The following is a 24764-nucleotide window of genomic DNA, read 5'->3' as shown; positions in this document are numbered from 1 at the left end:
TGATTGGTCAATAGCTGTGCTTTATTCACGATAAAACACGGCTATGACCGCTTCACCCGACGGTTCTATTTATCACTGCACCCTTAAAGAGACACCAGGCAAGTCTGAGTGTTTTTTCTCTACGAAGCTCCCCCTAGTGTCTGGTAGTAAATGCTTTCAAACACTCTGTCGTAAAAACGAACTGTTGTCCCTCCCCCCTCGCCACGAGCAACCCAGCTGAGCAGAGGAACCGGCTATTTCAGAACCGAGGCAAGTAAAGCAAGATTTTCTTTCCAACTGATGGCGATTTTTTTTTTATTGTGTTGTCATGCATACTAGTATTTTTACCGGGAACGAACTATATGAACGAGGCGAACTACTGCTTTCGTGTTTGTTTGTTTTTGGGAGAGTGGACATGAGCATAAAAAAAGTACCGTTTACCTTTGCTTGTCTAAGAAAACATCAGAACGTTTTTTCTAGCTCGATCATGATATGTGCAACATGTTTATTGCCTATTATCAGACGCGTTGACTTAGTGACAAAATAAAAGTGTAAGTTACACAAATAAAACCGACAGAGGAACGGCCAAACAACTACAGAAATCAAACGTGTTTGCTAATGACAATGCTAACATCAAAATTATAGTATCTAGCGTACTAGTAAGCCCGTAACAGACAGCGATCATAATAAAAAACCTTTACAGACAATAGATAACATCCTGAGGTCACAATTACTTGACATTTAAATATTAAACACAGTTTATTCCAAAGATACTTACAAGTGCAAAAGCAGCCAGGTCAGCATCCGTTTTGCTGGCTTCTGTTTCTCTCAGTTCTCACCATACTGAAAAAGCCGGTCTGATATTTACTCGAGTCTGACTTCTTGCTCGGTCAAACCTCCCGTTTCCTCTTTCGTTGGTCCTCCGAAAAAGATTTCCTAGCTTTCTGCTTCTTTTTTACAGGCTCAGCCATAACTCAGTCTATCGTTGCCCTTTGCTTATAGTAGACATTCTCTGCTTATAGCCCGCCGGTGCTTGAATGGGGGCGTGTACGTGTGCAGTGCCGTCAAGCAATTCGTTACATCGCGAGAGCTGATATCACATGATACTTCCTGACGGCGAGGCCGCCGACCCAAAGTTGCAAGTGAGTTTTTTCCGCTCTCGGGCACCAGGGGGGTGCGAAACCACCACCATTCAACCCAAAATAAGTAATATAACCATTCCACTGACTCTGAAGCTGTTCAGTTAAGGTTAAAAAGTTACCTGGTGTCCCTTTAAGAAACACCCTTAGCAACCACACGTATCAACATAAACATAGAAGTAATACATTTTTTTTTTCTTTAATATTGTGTGGTAACTGTTTTATAAAAGCAATAAGGCACGAGAGGCTGTGCTGTATCGTGAATAAGTAATGGCTGAAGGGCGTTGTTAGGCACGACGCGAAGCTTTCTACTTTCACGATACAGCACTTGCCTCGAGTACCTTATTGCTTTTATAAAACGGTTACCACACAATATTAAAGTAAAAAAAAAAAATTTATTAGTGCAACTTTCATGAAGTTAAATCAATAAAAGCATTCCTTCCGCAAAAAAAATAGTCTACTTGTTAAAATTAATTGTACTATTTGTAAAGCAGCAGCACCTCCAAGCTTTACACAAATCACTGTCTTCGCAGCACCATGGTGCAGAGATTGTCCGATGCTGGTCTCGAGTCGAGGGAAATTATGTCTGTGAGTGGACATAAGTGTGAAAGTTCACTACAGAGCTACTGGAGGCCAAACTTAAAACAAAGAAAGCACTGGAGCGACAGCATTCTCTCTGCAACAGAAAACACTGCTGACAGTGCCGAGCCCCAACTAAAGAGAGCCGCGGTAAATATCACCACAGTGGAGCCGACTGAAATGAGACAAATATTTAATGCGTGCACAATAAACGGAGATGTTCAAATAAATTTAAATAAACAACAATAAAAAAAGTATCTCTTGTTAGGCAGCATTTTAGCAACTAAATTAATAACATTAATAAAATAGATTAAAGACCTAACTGTTATCTATCAAAATATGTGCCCTTGTGTTTTTATTTAGGCTATGTAAATATTTAGAGAAAATAACGGAACAAACAAAAAAATAAACGTTTTCTCATGCTGAGTGATAAGCTATGCCTATGTAACAGGATTAGGTGATTGACAGCAGCGTTAGCCTATCAGCAAGTAGTATATGTTCATCAGTGTCTGAATTAACTCACTTGTTTTTATCCATTCTGTCTATATTAGTGAACTAATGTAGGGAATAGTGAGTGAGGGTATAGGGTGTGTGTTTGAACACAGCCTCTGAGTGTCAACTTTGAGCGCTGTTAATTCTCAGTATATTACTGTAGACTACTTTCTAGAAAAAGACAAATATCTCCCAGAATGCATTTGTTTCTACGTTATATTGCTGTTTTAATGGAAAACAACATGTTACTGTTAAAATGAGGCCATTTGTTACAGTGCACACTGTAAATATTTGCTGAAAAAAACTGCCACATTTTGACAGTAACAAAATTGGGGCTAAAATCGTGCAGTGTGAACTCAGCATTAGATTAAATCAACTGAAGATAAAGTACATTAAGTCTCTGAGGATCTCAGCAGAGGAGGATTAAACAGCATTACCCTCACTTAAAGCAAACAACACTCTCTCCAGAATAAACTATTAGTCTTTGTACTGTTCTTAGTGTAGTTTAATTTTAGAGCCACTAGGTGGTGCTAGTCCATGTATGTTTTTGATGTTGTCAGAGAGAGTAACCTCTGACCTTAATTGCAGCCATCTTGTTTTACTCAGTTGATGCTGTCACACGGTTAAAGCAGCTCAATCTCTTCATCATCTTTACAATCATTTATAGAAGCTTTGTCTGTAAGTATTAATGTGTTTGCTAGAAGCTTGTTTTTCATCTTTTGTCTGGATTTAGTACCAGTAATTTTAGGATAAAATTGATATTAAGAGAGACTTTTCAGTACGATGTTTCATGCATCTGGATTATTATTTGTGTATATTATGTCCAGTTATACCTTAACCCTCTGGGGTCTGGGCTGTTTTTGGGGCCCTTGAGATGTTCTGACATGCCCTGACATTTGTGCTTTTTTCAGTTGCTTATAAACATATTAATGGCAAAGGTGTAAATTCACTCTATATAGCACAAACAGGGCTACCATAATATGTGAGCCACGTGTATGTACATGTTTTCATTTTTGAGAGAATAATGTTTATGCATGGTTATTGAAAAAACTAAAAACTAAAATTTCTGAAATAAGGCCACAAAACACATAGTAAATATGTGTCAATAAGACTTTTGACTAATGGATGTCCTCGCCTAGAGGTTTTTCTTCAAAATTATGTGAAAATAGTCTTGCTTTATCGTTCACATAAAACCATACATTGATTTAAATTGATGTAAAACAGGTTTTGCTTGGAAAGCCAATATGCGAGGGGGGCGTAAACGAGGAGTGGTTTACACCTGAGAATACAATGTCCCACCCACTCTGCATAATGATGAGCCATTCACTCAGGTGTGAAACTGACTGAGCCACAATGCAAGGACAAAAGATATATTTAGAAGAAGACTTTTATTGACCATTTAAGATTTTGCTTACATCTATCTTGTGAATATGTTTTGCTATTTTATTAAAAAGGTTACAATTACAACAATAATTACAATTTCAACAATATTTCAAGTGTACTCTTTCTTTGTAAAAAAAAAAAGATTATAGGCCTACATTTTATCTCGGTATTCATTAGTTATTCATTCATATTTCGCCTGACTGTAACGTTGTTTTCATGAAATATTAGGGCATATTGTTAATTTGCAGTTTAATACGTTGCTTATACAAATAGCCTACATTTTATTTCAACATATTTCAGTCGATTTTTACTCATCTCAGTATAGCAATACAGTTTGCTAAAACATCATCATTCATTCACACACGCGATTTAAATTTAACTTCTGGCAAAGATGAAGTTGACGATAGGCTATTGACTCGCGATCTTCGCAGTAGGCTAGTGAACGCACCAGAGAAATGCACATTTATTAGGCTACATAGTTTTTTGTTTTGGATGGTTTTGTTTAGAACCAGCTTTCTGTAAATATATTTCACATTTTTTAGACATGTGAGGCGAGTATGCTACGGTCTGGTTAATGATGATCTCCAGTTCAAGCACCTTATGTTGTGATTGCTAGCCTATATTTACTTTAAATCCAGGAAATTTGTTAATGAAAAAATTATTAAAATTAAGATACAATTGATACAAAACGAAATTTGTTTTAAAGATAGGATTTGTACTTTCTGTTTTTAGGTCTCTGTGAAAGTTTGAAAGTCTTTTAGTGCTATATTTAGAGCGCTCGCGTCCATAATGGAGAACTGTCACGTAATATTGTTTTTTCCTCATAAATGCAAACACAAAAAATAAAAGACAAAAGACTTTTAAGTAAAACTTACTCCGAAATTGTGTCCTCGGCGGAATTCGCTCTTCAAAATGCGTCTGAGTTACAATCTTTCTCTGAGGAAAAGGTGCATTCTTCCTCGCTGTCCAGAATCATCTGAAGGGCGTCTTTGGAGAAGCGTGCCATACTCAAAACGCGATGAACTATCAGTAAGTCTGATGAAGAAACTGTGTTTTTATGGCATTGATCGGGGGACGGGTGCGATGCATACTAGATCACCTAAACTATTTACATGTGAATAGCGCCGGGGGCGGGGCGGCCGCAGCTCATTTAGAGATAATGAAGGGAGAAGGAAAAACGGTACCTCTCCTTGCTTTCAAACGGATTACATGAGTTGAAAACATTTGTTTTTTATATAAATTACTTCATTTAAAAGAAGAGATTTCAAGCTTCATAAAGACATAACTCACGTGCCTGTGTGAGAAGTATTCGCTGAGTTATGATTCATTTTCGGACGCGTTTCAGAATGGACTACACTGGCAGAGAGAAGGCAGAACTCGCCTCGTGTTTATTTTTCTTTATTTGGCAAAAAGCACAACACTTTGTTTTTATTGTGAGTATACACAAAAATAATACACATTTAACAGAATCGATTGATGTATGAAACTTGTTTTTAAAATCAAAGTCAAAAGAGTATTTTCGGGTCTCAATTCAACTCATAAGGAAAAAAGCGAACAGATCACGCCGGCGTGATTGCCGACCTCTAAGGGTTAATAAATCCATGCTTCAGTTCAACTTTCTTGTGGAAGGAGTTTTCTGTCTGCCTAGTTGAAGAAGGGGAACTCTTTTACGAGGGCAGAATAGTCTTTATCAGAGAGCTGTTCAGATCACTGACACACTCTTAATATGAAGATAATTCTTCATCATCAGATGTTTGAGTGACACTATGTCCAGTATCAGGAATAATACAGTATGATCTGTGTGTATCGTAACTGTGTGCATGATCTGTGTGTATCTGTGTGTGTGTAACGTGAATGAGTGCAAGAATAAACTGAGCATGTTCAAATGAACTCTTTCCAGACTAATTCCACTAAATGTTGTAAGGAGGATTTCCTGCAAGACTGCCGAATGACTAAAGAAACATTGTCAGCAAGATGGTAGAAAACTGTACATTTCTTGTCTATTCCACCCACTGCCACTGTAACGCAAAGTTGAGATGTTGACCAGAAAGAAAAAAACAGTAGGTGTCGGAGAGATGAGAGATGGCATATTTTCCTAGCCTGGTTCTACCAGACTCTCGTACATTTCATTTGTACAGAGAGTCTGGCCTCTCTCCATTGAGAAACGTTTACTTCCTTGTAGGCGGGTTCTCTGTTAAAGTTCAAAACTATTGGATCTGCCCAGAGTCACTCAGGATCTGCCATAGCCAATCGCTAACGTGTGGTCGTGACGTATGTCATGCGCCGAAACCGGCCGGAAACAACAAGTCCGAATGATCAGAGGATTATGTTTAGAATAAGATGTCTGTCAACGAGAGCTGCAGGTTTTGTTCATCGAATTTAAGAGTTCAAGGAACAATTGTAAATTCTAAATGTATATTTGACACTAAGGACAGTGATGTATTCAGTCAACTGTCGAAGCTGGGTCTAATCATTAACAATACGCCACTGCGGTCGTTTCGGATCTGCCGCAAATGCTGTACAGTGATCACCAGGCTACTGCGCGATATGGAAACAACTTTTCTGCCTCCTTCACTTGGTCCTCCATTAGTGCAACAAGAGGGGAGACGACAACAACTATCGGCTTTGCATCCCTATCGTTCGCCTTAGCTAACTCATTCACCACTAGAACTGCCATGGCAGTCATTTTGACCGTTTTGAATTTTATATCTGCAATAACTTTGTTGAAAAAATAAATACAATCCTGCTGGTACCTGACTTTTCCTAAAAGTGTCTGTATTTTCATTTAAAATGTTTTTTTTGAATTTTGCGGTATTATTATACCAATATACGCAACAATAGAATGTGGTAAAAAATACACTAAACATATTCAACAACAAATCATTTAAATGTAATGATATTCAGAACAGAACAAGAATGAAAAAATAACTAAAGCCAAAATGAAATGCTTTATAAGCGAAAGTGAAAGTAAGCGGCGTTAGGCTCACGTAACTCTCTAATTAGAATCAAAATGTTTCAACATTTGCGATGTGTTTGGATGCTAAACTATTCTTTATTATAGGCTTTGAACTTCACTCACGTTCCAATATCGACGGAAAAAATCATCCTCTTTACACGCGTAAAATGGTACGAATTGTAGCCTACTAGTACTGAGAAACAGAGCAGTGGAATTTTTATGTTAGCTTGACTATTTTATTATATTTTATTATGGCTATAATGAACAGGCTGCAATGCTGGAATATGGTGTGTGTGTGTGTGGGCGCGATCAAACAGTGGAAACATGAAAACATAGGCTACTATTTTGTTCAGGGCATCTACGAATATTATTTATTTATAAATTATAATTAAACTTGTTTAAATGTACAGTTTGGTGTTGTTTTGTTTTTTAAAGACATCCTAGTACAATAAATGCATTAATCTCTCAATTGGGGATTCTGGCACTTCTAGTGCTAGCGGAGTGAGCTGGAAATCAAACTTTTCCCGAACCCGGTGGGGAGGAGGGTCACAACATCATGGCCACCAACAAAACTTAGCAAACATTGTTCTTGCTCCGGCTTTAACTTCTGTATATTCGGCAGTTTTGCAACAACGGACTGAATAGCTTTTCTCACATCTTTCTCTGCTGCCATTACTGAACTCAAACTGACGCACTACATCAACGTCATCGTTCTCAGCCACTCCCTCTGTTCGCTGATTGGTCCTACAAAAAATTGGTTTCTGGAAACCTAAGAATATACAGCAGTCCCAGACGTAGTACTGAAGGAAAATGAAATTGAGCGGAAGTACGTAGGAGGGCGCAGCCAGGCTAATATTTTCCCCCATGTTTAATAAAATTACTCAAACGTCACACTCGTCCGCATACATGGGGATCGAGTGAGAAAAAGTATCCAAACATCCAACTCTGGTCACAAATATAAAAGGAAATAAAAGAAAGAGTACAAAGGTCGGTAGAGCGGTTATCTCTTCTCCTCACCTGTCAAATCTATTACTGACACTCTACACACAGTTCTCATTTTACCTCAGATTAACATAAAAGCACAAAGTGACCGTTACCACTTATGACCACTTATACCAACGATGGAAATAAACACAGTTATAATAGCTTAATATGTGGGAGAGCGTTGCTATAGAGAGTGACAATATTGTATTGCAATAGATTATATTGCACTATTATACTATATATCAAGTCAATACCAAATCAAAACTAGTTAGCACATTATTTGTAATTGAAATTAATGCAACATGGTTATAGTAATACTTAAAATGGTTACAAAATAGATGAGATGATAATAACTTATACCATTAATTGTACCCAGCATATATGTAAAATGTGACGAGAGAGAGAGAGAGAGAGAGAGAGAGATACAAAGAAAAGAGGAAGTAAAGAGAGAGAGAGCTCCAAGAAAGGGACCCAGAGAATAAAAGAGACAGAGCAACAGTTACAATCTTCTTTTATCCTTTCCCTGACCATGTGACTAAAACCCAAATGTGAGACGCTCAAACTGACCAATCAGATAATTACAACTTCCCCCACGGTATTAAATGTGTGACAATTCATCGACCCCTGAAGTACACACATCTTGGGCTACAGTGATCACTATCAGCCCCTCTGTGCCTTTAGGAACTACAGATGGTCATAGAGGAGGTGGAAAACAGTAAAGCAAACGTCTTTAGAGAAAATACAGATTTCTTTACCTGTGAGAAGTGAAGAGAGAATGATCAGTCCCAGCAGACACAGATCACACTTATCAGCCATTTTGTGTTTCTGTCAGTCTTTCTCTTCAGTATATATATATATATTACAGCTCGTCCTTTACACATCATCAGCTCCTTCTCTGGTTGGTAACTTCCTCTGTCCTCATCAAATGAGTGTTGAAATTCTGCTAGAGTTGCTGTTTAGTGACACGATGCCACAGTGAAGTGTTGCTTTAACAAGCCATGGTTCATTTGCTCTGCCTTTAGGATTTCAAGTGTCCTGGCACAGGTGAGGGTGTGAGTGGGAAACCCACTGCTGCAACTTGGCCCTGGTTTGTCCTCATGGATGAGTTGTTGGGACAGAGGCATTGCACCAACCCCCCTGTCCTCATTGCCTCAATCCCTGAGGACACACCAGGGCCGAGTTCAGCAGTGTGTGCCCAGGGTGAGGAGGAGCCAGCACCAGCACCAGCACGAAGGCAGAGGCGAGGAGAGCACAGGAGAGTAGGGAGAGGATGGACAGGCTGTTTTCTCTTCTTGAGAGAATGATTGAAAAATATATATTTCTTCTACATATTCTTGTTTAACTTTTTTCACTTTTATTTTTTAAAGGGGTGGTTGATTGTGATTTCACTTTTTTCATTTTAAATAGTGTGTAATGTTGCTGTTGGTGCATGAACAGTATCTGCAAAGTTGCTGCGCTGAAAGTTCAACGTAAGCAGAGATATCGACTTTTCAAAATCAGGAAGTTTAATGCCTACAAAAACGACTCGAATGGGACTACAACGAAATACTTCCCGGGTTTTATACGTAACTAACCCATGCAAAAAAGGGGGCATGGCCATATTTCTGCGGCTTTGTCGAAGAGGAGGAGTTATAGTGGAGAGCTGTAGCCATGCTGTCGAAAGTGTGTTATTTTCACCCAGCTGCCAGGTCTTCTGTGTTCGGGCTTCATACGGACGCTGTAGTTCGTCAACAATGGCTAAAATTTATGTTTGATTATGTTCCTGAAAATTTCAATCGTAATTTAGCTCTCTGTGCTGCGCATTTTACGGAAGACAGCTTCCAGAATCTCCACGAATTCAATGCCGGATTCAACAAGAAACTGTTACTAAAACATGAAGCAGTTCCAACTTTACAACCAGAGGCAGCAGTTGTTGGGCCACAACCTGTAAGTAAGACTTAATAATTTTAAATGTATTTGCATGTATAATTTCAGACGTAATGTTTTAGTTTTATCAAGGACGTAAACAAATGCCAGCGCTGGCTTTAGTAGCCACTTACACGTACAAACACGTACAAACATTTTGGACCTGAATTTGTAATTATGTTCTAATTTTGTAAATGTATTTTCCATGTATAGCCTACTTTATGACGTAATTTTTCGATTTGATCAAGAACGTAAACCAATGCCAAAGCTGTTTGTTTATAGCCAGTTAGTTCAATGCTATTTTGTGTGTATAAGACAAACGTGTATAAAGTTCAAAAAATTATATGTAATCGCAACAGCAAACTTCAGCCGCTGAAGTTAAAACAATAACTTTAAAAAACGGTATTACTCAGTCATTTATTCAGTTATATCAAATGTTTATTCAGGTGAAAACCGTATCTCAAAAGCTAACAAGCAGCAGTAGCATTTTCAAGTAACAGCGTATCGAAATTCTTATAATAATAGTAGAATAGAATAGAATAGAATAATAATAATAAAAAATGTACCATTCAGAAACGTTTTGTAAGAGCCGTGTTTGCGGAGGTTGCTTGACTCTCTTCATTGCCGCTTTCTGGGTCTGATTCTGGCTCAAACTGATACGGCAGTATTGACACCATTATTTACATTTGACCGGAGCACATGCAACTTTCGCCCGTAAAGGTAATGGGCGTGAAGTTTCCGGACAGCGTGCACTACGCAGTTTAGCCAATTACAACACACCAGTAGTATTAACATATACCATGTGTCACTTTTGGGTTGATATTTGATTGATTTATGACCCCCTTGTCACTCATGATTGACAGGGAATCTGTGTGTCAAAAACAGGGTCTCTGATTTACAGTGTCGAGCTTGGTGAGATTTGCGTCCTGATTGACATGTGAATACTCACACCTCACCATATGCCAATTAAGTTTTATGATAGGGTCTTTCCTGGCATGTCTTTTCACACCTACGTCACTAACTACACCATGGATTAAATAAGGTTAGGGGTTGCTGTGTTAGACACAGAAGACATTCTGCATCTTTTCCTGTTACAATGGCTGCTCCGGGAACTCCTAAAACCCCTAGAAAGGTTATGTGTATTTCCCCAACAAGAGGATCTGTTGAAATGAGAGAGGAACTAACTTTTGCACCAAGGAAAAAGCAAAATGTTAGCTTGACAAAGTTTCTTCATGAAGACATAGCTAATGTGAAAAGTGATTTCCCATTGTCTGGTAAACGTGTGCTGAGATATGCGTTTGACAAGGTGCTGCATATTGTGAAACTCTACACTGCTGATGTTGGAGACGAATTTACATGTCATACTCCATGTCTGATTTTTCAAGACAAAGACTGGTTTCTGTTTTTCAACTACGTTTGGAGAGATTTGAACGACTGTGGTGATGATCCGTTATACGTCGCTGAGTGGGATGGATCAGCTCCTAACACAAGATTTCGGGTGGTCGGTGACCACAGTAAAAAGCTACCAGACGACTGTGTTTATATTTTTTGCTGTAACGACAAGACAAAGCTCAACGTACATGTCTGGCCTATTCGAGAATCTGAGCATCACACGTGCTACGACATGAAATTTCTGTTTCAGTGGAGAGATGTTCGTATGCTTGACAATATATTTACAAGCATAAACAAGATGTTTAGATGGTGTGACATGTATGATCGTTACAGTTCTGTAAAGATGCAATTGTTTCACCCTGAGAAGGGCGTTACCAACCCCGAAGACCGCCTCTTAAGCCCACCCACATATTACAGTCATTAAAAACGTGTACGGATCGGTGCATTCGCAACATTCATTCACCATGTCTCACGGATCTACACCCGTCTACTGCTACAGCAACACCCCTGAGACTGCCCCAGCGATGCCTGATGACAATGCCACACTGCTGGAACCCCACCCACAAACCTATGACAACAGTTGGTTGGATAAATTTTGTATGGATCTAGGATATCACAACCTGACCTTCCTTACAACTCCATACGGCAACACCGGTGCCATAGCTGGAGCTGCGGCCTTAGCCGGAATTGATGACACAGACAGTTGTATTCGTTCTGACGGGTTCAAAATCATAAAAGCAACTGTTGTGGTCCTTCTGGAACACGTTATCAACAAAAAGCTGAAAGAAATCTGTTTGGGTTGTGAAGTGGATCACCCCAGTCAGATTAGACATTCCTGTTTGTTTGAACCGGACCCCTATTTCTTTGATGCCTACTTTGAGGAGCTGACACGTAATCTGGTTAGACCAGACCTTAAGCACATCGTTGCTCAAGCATTGAGTCGTTGTGGTTTAAGGGTACACCCCCAGAGGATTCAGGGGTCAGTGGATGCTATTTTACACGAACTGCGTGACGAGGTTTTCATTGTTGAGAAGCTTCGCGAAGTCAGAGAGAAAGTTGTGGACAGCGGCAGTGAACAAATTGTCTATGACGCTGTGGACAGCTGGAAAGGTATTGTCCAAGTTGACTGTTTGTGACAACAGCATGGGGAACACTTGTTTTGCAACTGGACTGGCTAAGTGTCTACTTAAACAACGTATTAGATGTGAGATGACCACCTTGTTGTATAACAACATTAATGAATGTGCCAATGTATCGGTTACTGTAAACAGATGTGGTGTTGATGCCAAACGTTTTACAAACCTTAAGAAACAAATGTCTCTTGTAAGAAATGTGTCAAATGAATGGTCTGATATGATGCGATTATGTGTTAATGGTGGTGATACTGTTTGTGTAACCATCAGAAAAGTTTTAGACCTGATGACTGAATGTGGTAGCTTTATTAGAATAGCTGATATATTATGCTTGTGTACATATGTATCGGATCTATGTGTGGACATGTTGACAAGAAACAATCAGACTAATGTATGTGAAATTGTTGAAACACTGGTTGATTACATTCTTGAGAAAAACATTGTGATGTGTATAAAATTTCTACACTACATTGATGCTGTATGATACCTTTTGTATCCTTTTAATGTTTAAGAAATAAAACCCGAACCACTTAAACCATCTTTGTTATTCTTTTGTGGAGCCTGAAGTGTCAATATGTCAGAAGAAATGAAAAAGATTTATTACACACCTTCTAACCCTGGTTCTTTAGGGGGTAAAAAGCGTTTAAAAGAAGGTGTTTTAAAAGAGACGGGGGTTCGTTTAACCGATAAAGAAGTTTCAGAATGGCTCGCTGGTGAGGATGCGTATACACTACACAGAAGTGCACCACTAAAATATAAAAGGAATCGGGTTTTTGTCTATGGTGTTGATATGCAGTTCCAAGCCGATCTAGTAGATATGTCAGCATATGCCAAGGTAAACGACAACAATCACTTTCTGTTGACATGCATCGATTTGTTTAGTAAGTACTCATGGACGCGTGCATTAAAAAACAAGAGTGGTGCAGAGGTCTCTAAAGCTTTTGAATCCATACTGAAAGAGGGTCGTGTGCCACAGAAATTACAAACTGATAAAGGAAAGGAGTTTTTTAACAAACACTTTCAAAACGTGAAAAAAAAAGTACAATATTAACCATTTTGCAACAGACACAGAATTAAAGGCTTGTGTTATCGAGCGGTTTAATAGAACCTTAAAAGGAAGAATGTGGAGATATTTAACAGCTATAAACTCCAAACGCTACATCGACATACTTCAAGACATTACACAAGGATACAATGTGAGCTATCACAGAAGCATCAAGATGAGACCGATTGATGTGGGAAAAGAAAACGAATCTGTGGTGCTACATAACTTGTATGGAGATACCAAACCTTACAATGTTAACCACATATTTAAATACAAGATCGGTGACGTGGTTCGAATTTCTAAAGTCAGAGGTCCGTTTGCAAAAGGGTATGAGGAAAACTACACACAAGAGTATTTTACTGTATCAGCGTGTATTCCACGAGACCCCCCTGTTTACAGATTGAGTGATTATGATGGGGATGTTATCAACGGTGTTTTTTATGCTGAAGAATTGCAAAAAATATTTGTCAGTAAAAACAAGACATTTAAAGTTGAAAAGATTTTGGATAAGAAGACGAAGGGTCGCAAAACATTAGTACTGGTACAGTGGCTCGGATGGCCTGCAAAATTTGCGTCATGGATCGATCAGAAAGAATTAGTCGACGTACAGGTGCCATAAAAACAAAGGACAAACACAGACTGTCTGCAGTTGTATAAAAAAAACAGACATGGCAGAGGGTGGTTTTTATGTCACACTACCATGCAATGCTTCACGGGCTGTATACCCTGATAATACAATCTCTAATTATAGAACAAGGATGGCTACACCTATAAATATAAAAGGAGAGTGGGAGGTGGGCCTTGTTCAAATCGAATATCCTAGAAGTTGGTACACGTTTAACAGCAAAGATGCCGTTTTTGAGATAAACATCGAACCCATCACTGTCGACGACGAAAAAAACACTAACAACATACGCCGTGGTGTAGATGTGAAGAAGACCGAATTATCGAGACTACGCATACCGATAAAAACAGGTTATTACGACAAGGTCCCATCCGTTGTTAGTGTGATAAATGATTTACTAGCCCCTCATGGATCATTCGGTTACGATGTTGTAAAAAACAAAGTATTTCTGAAAGCAAAACCTAACATTTCAATAACCTTCCATGGAAAACTAGCTATTATTTTAGGGTTGAAACCAGGTGTCCCGATAGGAGATTCTATGCGACAAAAAACAAACCCTGGAAAAACTAATTTTGAAAAGGATATTGTAACATATGCAATGCATCAGGCAGACATACACGGTGGCTTCTATACTCTTTATATATACACAGATATTATCAGATACCAGTCAGTAGGTGATGCCTTCGTACCACTCCTGGAGTGCGTACAAATAACAGGGGATAACAATAACACAGTCAGTGTTCGATACGACAAACCCCACTACGCATCTGTCAACAAATCGGTCATCACAGATATTGGTATAGAAGTGAAGGACGATCAAAATCACCACATCCCTTTTTCTTACGGGAAAGTGTGCATTAAACTACACTTTAGGCCAGTAAAAAATTTTCATTAAAATGGTGTATTTCAACAATCACAATGTTGATCCCATGCGTTATGTGGCCTATTACCAGAATCAAGCGGGAAATGGACTTCCGGGGTATGCAGGAGGCGGAGTTATGTATGGCGCTGGTTTGGGTGGTCTTTTTAGGGGTCTCTTTAGAATGGCTATACCACTACTAAGACGAGGATTTAGCATAGCCAAGCCACATCTTAAATCAGCAGCGAAAAACATACTAAGTGACGTTGTTAGTAATACGTTGTCACGATCTTTTAATAACAATCACGATACTCAAGACGGATCCGGGTTAATGGTGATGGCACGCAGAAGCGTACCTAGGCCTCCGGGTGTGCGGAGGAGTGGCCAGAAGCAGAAGAAAACAAAACAGCCCCCCAAGAAAACATCAGTTGTAAAACGCAAGCGCAAGGAGACAGCTAAGAGCAGTGCTTCAAAAAGATCAAGGAGTTCTGTTAAAACAATATTTTAGATCATGGCGTTACTTCACAACATGTCAGAAGAGTGTTTAAAAACCGAACTGGATCTGTTTACTGTACCACTGACTCAAACCGCTATTGAAAAAAACACTTACATAGAAATACCACCATTATCAGCGATATCTGACACATCCCCTCTGGAATTTTTTATTGCGGGGAATGGAGAGGATTACGTGGATCTAAACAACACATTGTTGTTTATGCGTGTCAAAATCACTTATGCAGATGGAACGGATATTGCAGACGGAGATCCCGTGGGGCTTGTTAACTATCCGGGAGCCACAATTTTTTCACAAGTGGACGTATCACTTGGAGATCGACTAATTTCACAGAGTTCTAGCACATACCCATACCGCTGTATGATAGAGTGTCTTACTAATTATGGTAAAGACGCCCTTGAAACACTTTTCTCAGCGGGACTCTTTTACAAAGACAAGGCGGGGCATATGGATGTGTCGGACCCCGCCGGAGAAAATAGCGGTCTGACAAAGAGAGCAGCCTTCACCAACGCTAGTAACGTGGTCGAACTACTTGCGCCAGTTCACAGTGACATCTTCTTTCAAGATAAACTTTTACTCAATGGATTGGACCTTAAAATTAGAATGACAAGGGGTAAAGACGAGTTCTGTCTGATGAGGAGCAATGACAGAGCCTACAAACTGAACATCCAGACAGCGTCGCTATTTGTGAAAAAAGTGACAGTGTCACCAGCTGTGAGACTGGGTCATGCGCAAGCCCTACTCTCAACCACAGCCAAGTACCCCATCGACAGGGTGTGTTTGAAAAGCTTTTCATTACCAGCCGGCTCCCGGGTCTGTAATCAAGAGAACTTATTCTTAGGGCATTTACCAAAATCTCTGGTTCTAGCGATGGTTGATAATGATGCATTTGTCGGGGCATATAATAAAAACCCTTTTGCCTTTAAAAACTACGATTTAGAATTTTTAGCTATTTATCTGGATGGTCAACAATACCCCTCGAAGCCTCTACAGCCTGAATATGAAAATGGTTCTGCAGTGCGGGAGTTTTACCAGTTGGCGCTGGCTTCAGGAAAGCATCTTAAAAACCAGGCTCTGAGTATCGATAGGGAGGATTTTCTGCATGGCTATACACTCTACTCGTTCAATTTTACACCAGACGAGGAGTGCAGCCAGCATGTATCACTTATCAAAAGCGGCAATATAAGACTAGAAGCGCGCTTTAGACAACCATTACCACAGACTGTTAACTTAATTGTTTACGCATTATTTGACAGCATAATTGAAGTGTCAAATCGACGACAGGTACTTGTTGATTACTATTAAGGCGTTAAAATGAACACAGTACAACTTACGGGTGTCATGGATAAGATTTTGTGCAATACTTATTTTCTTGGAGTACTACCATGTGACTATCTACCGAAAACCCCTTTAAGAACATTACCAGCAATGGTTTTAATCAATACAGATCCATCAGGACTCCCAGGCCAACATTGGTTGGCAATCTACATAAATGCTGATAGAGTAGGTTGTTTTTTCGATAGTTTTGGTAATAAACCAGATTACCAAGGCTTTCACCCTGTTATCAAAGACTTTTTAAATCACAATTCTAGTAAAGTACTACATTCCACTGTGCAAGTCCAAGATTTTTCATCAGACACGTGTGGTCAACACTGTGTGTTCTTTCTCTACCACATGTCAAAGGGGTTTGATTATGATTATGTGTTGAAATTGTATACCAATGATTTAATTAAAAATGATAAAATGGTGTCAACATTTGTGAAAAAACTAAAACATGTTCCATGTAATGACAATGTTTTCAAATGTATTCAGTGTGTGCAATTGGGTAAAATGTACATGTATCATGCTTAATATCTTTAAATAAAGATACTCAAGAACAGATATTTCTTTAAACTCTTTTTTATTACACATACACACTACATATTCAACAATACATGTAATTCATAACACATAAGTTCTCAAAACAAAACAACAAAAAAAAAAAAAAAAAAAAAAAAACAGAGAACACAATAGGCTACAAACAAACTGGGAGATTAAAAACTTAACCATTGACTCTGGTCTAGACTGGGTGATTTGAACAAGAGGTCTTCTGGTTGTTTTGAATGTATCGGTGTGCTCAGATGCACTTTCCGTTTTTTACTCTTCTTAGGTAAATCGGTTACAGTCAGGGTCGATTTGGTTTTGAATGAGTTAATTGCTTGTCTGACATACTGGTTTGGTACCACAGAGTATGGCAGATTTAAATTAGCAAAAGCCTCCAGAAACTCGTGCCATCCGCCAGGTCTCCGCTCATCAGCAATCTTATGCGGAGCTGTGATGCTTTTAACTAGGTCAAGCATGTGTGAACCGGGGATTGTTCTGCCTTTAAACACAAACTCCCCCGACTCAGTCCACGACGTAATATCTTTAGTTTTAGACATTTTATCTAAAATGTAACGGACATTTTTCACACTCCTCTGTGGAATATTTTTTAAAACCTCATCTGCAAAATCATCTAAACCATCGCGGTCTGTAACGCTGTCTGTTGGGTGTGGACCTTCTTTTACATTGGTGTCAGGCTGTGGAAGACTTAATGTTAATGTGGAAGATTCCCTATCCCCCAGTCTAGCGAGTGTTAAAAACCTCTGTAAAACACTGGTGTACATCTTAGCTTTTTCGTGGTGATCTATGTCAGACCTTTGCAATATATTTCTTATAGTCGTATCCAAATCGTTCTCCACAACATGCTGTATAGACTCACGGGTGTTAGAGGATTTCAGTTTATCCAACTGGTGTTGCGGGATTAAAAACATCTTCTCAGCGTACTCCATCACCAGCTTATTTAGATGTAATTAAACTGGTTATAAAGGGAATTGCAACACTTAACAATGGTAATAGAAATCCGCCTTGTTGATTGATTAACCGTCTTTTACGTCTAACGCCAACCTTTTTATCTGCAACAATTTTGATCTCGTTTCTTTTTCTCTTTAGTTTCTGATATTGTTGTGGTGATAGTGGAATATTTCCATGGACTACGTTAAGAGCTACTTCACACAACGTCACAATGAGTTCGTCTGCAGCAGCCTCTAAAATAACACGTCTTTGTTTAGGTGTAGCTTTTAATAACAGTTTTAAAAGAGGCAGGTTTCTTAAAAGTCTTGCAGACATTTTCAAATTCCGTCTAACAATGTCAATGTTTCCTTTTCTGAACGTACACAACTGGATATTGTGACAGAATGTCTGTTCTGAGACGGTACTGCTCTGGTGTTTTTGCTTTAAAGTCAATCAAAAGGTACCCGAAAGGCATGCTGGTCGCATTTTCATAACACTCCATAAAAAATTTTGTGTTTCGGGGGTACATTTGGCGTGCTAATACATTAATTTGTGTATTGTCTCTGGGGTTTTTGAACAGCACCAGATAATTGGTGTTCAAACTGATGGTCCTGCTGGATTTACCTTGAGAAAACAAGTTTTGTACAATATACAATGCACTCAGGTTTTTGTGGTGTACATACATCGTGAATAAACGTTGGATTTCAGAATTGTTACTAGCATCCTGCATCACATCATCTAAAATAACAAAATTATTCTTGTCGGGGGGAAACAAATGATCATCATTCAGAGTCTGGGGGATACCTTCAATAAATTTAATATCATACAGTTTCAACAATTCGTCATATAAAGGTTGCCAACAATTATAAATGTATACAATGTTTTCAACATTTTTTGAAATGACACTTTTAGCATTTTCCAACAACATTTTTACAAAAAATGTTTTTCCTGAGTTAGAAGGACCACTTAATACACAAGAAAATGGGTGATCCAATCTGAAATCGAATCCAGCGGTGTCTACCACCCCTCGATGACCAAAAACATTGTCAGTAGCCATATGGTAATGTAGTTAGGTCAGGTAGCAAAACACGCTTGTTGTACACAACTTGGAATTTTTTCACAACTGACTTGTTGTGTAATGTGAACTGCTTTTTGTTCCTCACTATACTGTCGGTGTGTGCAAGAATATAACTGCTGTCGCCCCGCCCCCTCACATACTGATCAACAAGTCCTATTAATGAGTCTAGCCTGATGGCCTCAGAGTTTACAGCATTCAGTGTGATGCCTTTGGCCTTCATACAGACCTTGCCCTTGGCTGTACGATACCCGTAACTTTTAGGACCACTCGAGGAGAATTCAACAATAAAATCGGAGCCCCCGACTTCATCAGTAAGGTCGCCAAGGTATGGACCTAGTGGGGGTTCGTATTCACCGTCTTTAGATATGTACACAACACTATCGGTATCGCAATAAATCAGCCTGTCCCCCAACCGGTCCATAAGATCATAAAGTTCCAACCGGGCGTGGGCAGTCGTAAAAGCGGCTAGAAAAATATTAATGTCACGAGTCTGAGCTCCTTTCCCATCTGCGTAAGACCATTGCACGATCGCTACGGTGTCTGACACAAATGAGAAATGTTTCACGTCATACTCAATGCCAAAAATGTGTCGGGCAAACTGTTCAGGGTCTGTAAGTATTTCAGTTGTCGGGAGCTGTTCGCGCATAGAGAACCTCCCCCACAATGAATTAAGAATAAGCTTCATAATGGATCTGCGTGCGGCATTAAACTCGATCTTGTCCAGATTCAGCTTAATCCCTTCTTTCTCAAAGTAATCTTTAACATAAGATTCTTTGTCGGCATCAGTCACAACATCTTTTGGAAAACCTGAACTTTCCTGTTTGAACTGCAAAAATGTTTTAACATAATCACAAAACAATGTTTCAGATCGTTGGGGAAAATGCCAAACCTCATCGATTTTTGCCACTACATAACCCTTCTCAATTGCTTTTAACAGCTCGATGCTAACCCAACAACCATGTATAGCCCTTTCCTCATCTGTGTGTACACATGGCTGTGTCTGGTTTTGTTGTTCAGCACACAACCTACAAAGTGGAAACATTAACTTCCCACCTGTCCTATAAGGCAATACAGGATGAAGCAGCTTCCGCGGAGGGATGACGGTAGCCTTGACAAAGCCATAATAATTTTCAAGGTTTTGAAAATCCTTGTATATTATTTCAGGATGGCCAATTGGATAGCATTTTCGCGCTTGGCAGAAGGGATATAACGAGGTAAAATCTACATACCTAATACGCTCGCCCTCCGTGACTTTGTGGTACAGTTTTAACACATTAGTTCGTCCGCCGAAAAGTGCTTCACGAGGTTTCAATCTTTCAGGGTGGTTGTAAGTAGCCATGAAGTCCATCACTGCTGTGTCGGTCTGTTTAGCACGGACCCAATCACACTCCCAAACCACCTCGACCTGAAGACCGTACGCACGCTCCAAAATTTCAAGTTTGTCATCACATTGTCTTTTCAGAATACCATAAGGTACTTTTGATAACGGATTGAGATCATTAGGGTTATAACAACGTTCGCAACCATGAAAAAAACACCCGAGAAATTCGAATGCTTTTTTCACGGTACCGTCGCCATAAAAACCATCCACATAGTATTTTCCAAATGACGCCTCACCACGGTTTAGAGCGTGTTGAACATCTATGGACCGTGATGTTCGGATATATTCAAGCCATTCAATTGAAATGTTTGAATATGTCTTGTTCTGGTTGATGTACGCATTGTTGCGTGTTAGCGCTATTGTGTCTTTAGGGATGAAGTGTGTTTTATACGTAGCCATACATGTGGCTGCCAAAGTAGTGTAATTAAACGGATCAAGGCCTGCACACAGAATGAATTCATCGCGATACTTCATACATACGTCCCTCAGCAGAACGACGTCGTTTTTACCATAAATCGCCAGTTCTTTTTTAAAATCAAACACTTTGTCGGAAGTGGTACTGTACCAGTTATCAAATGCCACTCTGTCTTGACTTGACATAGTCGAGTACCCGTAAAATTTCTTGTCAGGGTACGGGCCTATGTAGTTGTCATTTTCAACGCGGTTAAAGTGATGCGGGAAATATCCTTTCTCAGCATTAGGCAGATTAAATGCAACGGGTGTCTTGGCTAACCGCATGGGTATGAAGGAGTATGAATCAATAAACCGCTGTTTGAACGCAGCGTCATACATCAAGATTAGACGACAGCCTTGCATCGTAATTTTAGGGGCAAACCCCTTCTTAGTAAAGTATTCCAAAAGGATGAAATTATCAAACCCCGAAGCGTTATGCGCAATCCACGTGTAATTACGGTAACGAGGATGTCTGAATTTTTTAACGAGGCGATCCACACAATCTGGTCCTTCAGCTACGAATTCGTCGCCAGCAAACGTAATAGCGCATACGAAATTGGCGATGTGCCTTCCGTTTTCATAACGGGTCTCAAAATCGTAGAAAATGTAACGATCGTTTGGCACCTCCGCCTTAACAGGCTGGATAAAACATTGATGCACACCATCGGTAACCAAACTCTCACCACAGTGCACACAACGATCTGCAGGGCATTTATGGGGTTTGGGTTTAGGGCCGCTGACATGGTAGCGTCTATTACATTTTCCGCAATATTTAGTCACATCACACTGCGCATATTGCATACCTTGAGGTGGTTTTTTATGCATCTCAAAACAGTAGTCAGACTTACAATAACGCAGACAGTCATCGCAATGTTTTGGCTTTTGGGGTTGTTTATGACATTCTGGGTCATTACAGACATCACAGACGTACCGACATCTGTGATCTCTCCTACATGTGTATCCTTGGTAGCAAAACTCACACACATATGGTGTCCCAATAAATGCGCGTAGATTTTTAATCATAAAATAATGATTGTCATGCAGGTACAAAAATACTGTTTTAGCATGCGGGTCGTCTGTGTTTGTATACTTCTCCAAAACACCTGTATCAGACCGATAGAAGACAACTATTTTAACATTCAGCATGCGTTCAAACTGTCTGATGTCATTAAATGCTATCTTGTGTTGATCAGCATATCCAGCTGACTTCTGCAATGAATATGCTACAGACTCTAACTCAGCATGTGGTTTCTGAGGGTTAAGGAAATGTGCCAGGCAGATTGCAAAACAAAGGTTGTTTGAAACGTTCGTGGGGCAGAACAGATTAAGTCTGTTTTTACCAATCACTTCATTGTGAGCAAGGTCACGTAACTTACGATAAGCACCGCCACGTTTACTTCTTGCTATCGACACTCTTAAATTCAATCTCTCATCAAACTGCACATCAGAGTTACTCTGCATTATTTTTTCAAGCTCGTTTATAAATAGATCAACACTGTAACCATTGCCACCTGACAGAAGTGTACTAACATCCGATGTCAAACTCGGACCCCTCAAGGTGATGCTGATTAAACTACCATCTCCGCCTAACAGTCTGGAAAACGCCACTATTTCAGAAAGGGTGTCATGTAAAAACACAGTGTAGGCTGCTAAATCTGTAGAAGATATTTCCCGCAGATTTATAAGCCTGTGGATTTCCAGACCATTGAACCGAGTTCGTGGCAGTACAGTGTACCCACTCACATCACCACCCTCTCTTACAAGTGATTCTATATCATCATGTGTGAGACCCATGTTGGGTGCTTCAGGATTGAGTGTGGGTTGTGACTGGGTACACACCCCTTCTCCTGACTGTTGGGGAGTATCAAAATGTTCAAAATCAGAATTTGGTTCTGGAGTAGGTTCAGACACCTCTCCTGACTGTTGGGTAGTTTCAAAATGTTCAAAATCAGAATTTAGTTCTGGATCTTCATCTGACATCTCCCCTCTATGTGGTGTATTCACAAAATGTTCAAAATCAGAATTTGGTTCTGGATATTCATCTGACATTGTGCTCATGATGTTTAATAATTCTAGCAATGTATCTGTTGTAGACCTAGGCCTATTAATTTCATCCATTGTCTGTATTAAATAGCGCAAAGTTTCTGTGGTACTGCATTGATCAAGGGACACCACACTGCCATCATCTCGTCTAAACCTTGCTACCCGATCCTGATCAAAATCATCTGACTCCCGACAACGTTTGGCCATTTTAAATCAATTTTTGTTTTGTTTTTATTTAAACACACGTAGGTTTTACACATGAAATAACTACGGAAAATAAAACCAGTGAAAAAAGAAAGAAAACCAACTAACCAACAACTATACAATCATAGCGATAACACACACAGCTTGGGATAAATGTAAAAAAAAAAGAAAGAAAAAAACATTGTATAAAAGAAAAAGTATAACACACCCCAGCAAAAAGAAAAAGAAAAAGACAACTCACCAATGATTCTTTTTTGCCATGAACACGACCTTCTTTAACAATTCCACCGACAAACATTGATCTACGGCCGCTTTTTGGACAGATCCACTATGCAGTCGTTGTGCAGCTATGACCTGCTTGAACGAAATACCATGCTGTTGTTGTGATGCCATGAGCTGCTTAATCCAAACACCATGCTGTTGTAGCACTGTAGCTGTAGAATGTGCGTGAGCATCAATCTTTTTCTCAATTGCATGTATCGCTCTGATTATTTGTTGAGTGTCTATATTGGGCTGTGATTCCTGTCTGAAAGCCTCCTGATTTGAAGGCAGCTGTTCAGGGTCAGATTCTTCCACAGCCACCACACGTTTGCTGGATGGAACAGGTCGCTGTGTTTCGGGTTCGGGTGTAAACACACAGTCATCCCACGATTCTATCAGTCCATCACTCCAGCTCTGAACATCATTTATATCGGGAACCGCATTGTCATCCACGACCACATCTGTTGAGAAAAGAGATGGGAGAAAAATAGAATAATTTAGAATAATTTATGCGTTAAAAGATTAACTTTATTATATTTTTTTATTTTATTTTCAACATACCTATTTATAAAGGTATTTGAGAAGAGATGTCTACACTTTTACACAGTGTTCACCACTACAGACAGTTAAAAAAGGTAGGCTAAAAGCATACTCTAAGAGATATGCATGTTTACGTTTTAAACATTATGCATGTCAAACAGTTTAAACTATCCGCACACACACACACACACACACACACGCACGGGCTCTCTCTCTATTACATCCAAATAAAAACATTATCATACTCCACTACATTATATGCATCTGATTTAGTATAAACAGAAATCAATCCATCAGTTTTGTTTGTTCACATACTTTTAGCAGCTGATCGTCTTGGCTTCTTCCGGGCTGGTTTGAAAGCAACTGGTACTTTTGCTTTTGGGGCGATGTCCACAACAGCTCTACGTTTGAGTCTGTTTTTCGGCTTTGCCTCTATTCCACGCGAACTAGTCTTCTTTGTATCATTAGTGGACTCAGACGCATCAATACGGTTCAAAACATTTGATAAGCCTTCTGGAAATACACATAAGGAGGTTTTAAACTAAAATCATCATGCCATAATGCAAATATTATACCGATAGATAATGTCGAAATACAAACACTCACGGATTGGGGGTATGTTCACGTTGTCTCGGGGATCTGCATGTACTAATGCTTTGACAGTGCACCGTTTCGGGTGGGCTGGTAAAAAAAAGATATATATAGAGAGAGAGTGAGATACAAAGAAGATACGATGTTTTTTCCTACGGCCAATACAGTATATGAGGCATATGTGTTTCTCACACATACACACACACACACACACACACACACACAGCATACGGTTCAGTTTTAGGAAGCAGAATACACTGCACTTACGCACGAGGACGTCAGCGCTCTCTCGCGATGCAGCCTGCACATTGCTAGATCTCCGATTCGGAGTTCCTCCTGTTTTATATATAAAAAAAAAAAACGTTTATGCATCACACACCCACACATACACACACACACAAACACGCACACACACAC

The 24764-nt window shown here is 39.5% G+C and overlaps 2 protein-coding genes across 4 annotated transcripts in view; one reads left to right on the top strand and one right to left on the bottom strand.

Moving 5' to 3' along the window:
* Positions 1-8350, bottom strand: part of LOC311077986 (uncharacterized protein) — a 35700-nt gene extending 27350 nt beyond the window's left edge. For all 3 annotated transcript variants that reach the window (XR_014605031.1, XM_084106632.1, XM_084106631.1), the window contains exon 1: positions 8268-8350. Coding sequence is in view for 2 of the 3 variants with exons in the window: in XM_084106632.1 (XP_083962758.1) it covers positions 8268-8328 (61 nt within the window). In the remaining variant the exon portion in view is untranslated. The remainder of the gene's footprint in view (positions 1-8267) is intronic.
* Positions 8351-14982: 6632 nt separating this feature from the next.
* LOC311081915 (uncharacterized protein F54H12.2-like) lies at positions 14983-16290 on the top strand (the record flags this gene model as incomplete). The annotated part of the gene is made up of 1 exon (XM_084112605.1): positions 14983-16290. The coding sequence occupies one exon, from the start codon at positions 14983-14985 to the stop codon at positions 16288-16290; it is 1308 nt and encodes a 435-aa protein (XP_083968731.1).
* Positions 16291-24764: the final 8474 nt, after the last annotated feature.

Source organism: Abramis brama (genome assembly GCF_963993115.1).
Source record: "Abramis brama genome assembly, chromosome: 1".
NCBI classification, from domain to species: domain Eukaryota; kingdom Metazoa; phylum Chordata; class Actinopteri; order Cypriniformes; family Leuciscidae; genus Abramis; species Abramis brama.
This window is presented reverse-complemented; position numbering and strand designations above follow the sequence as displayed.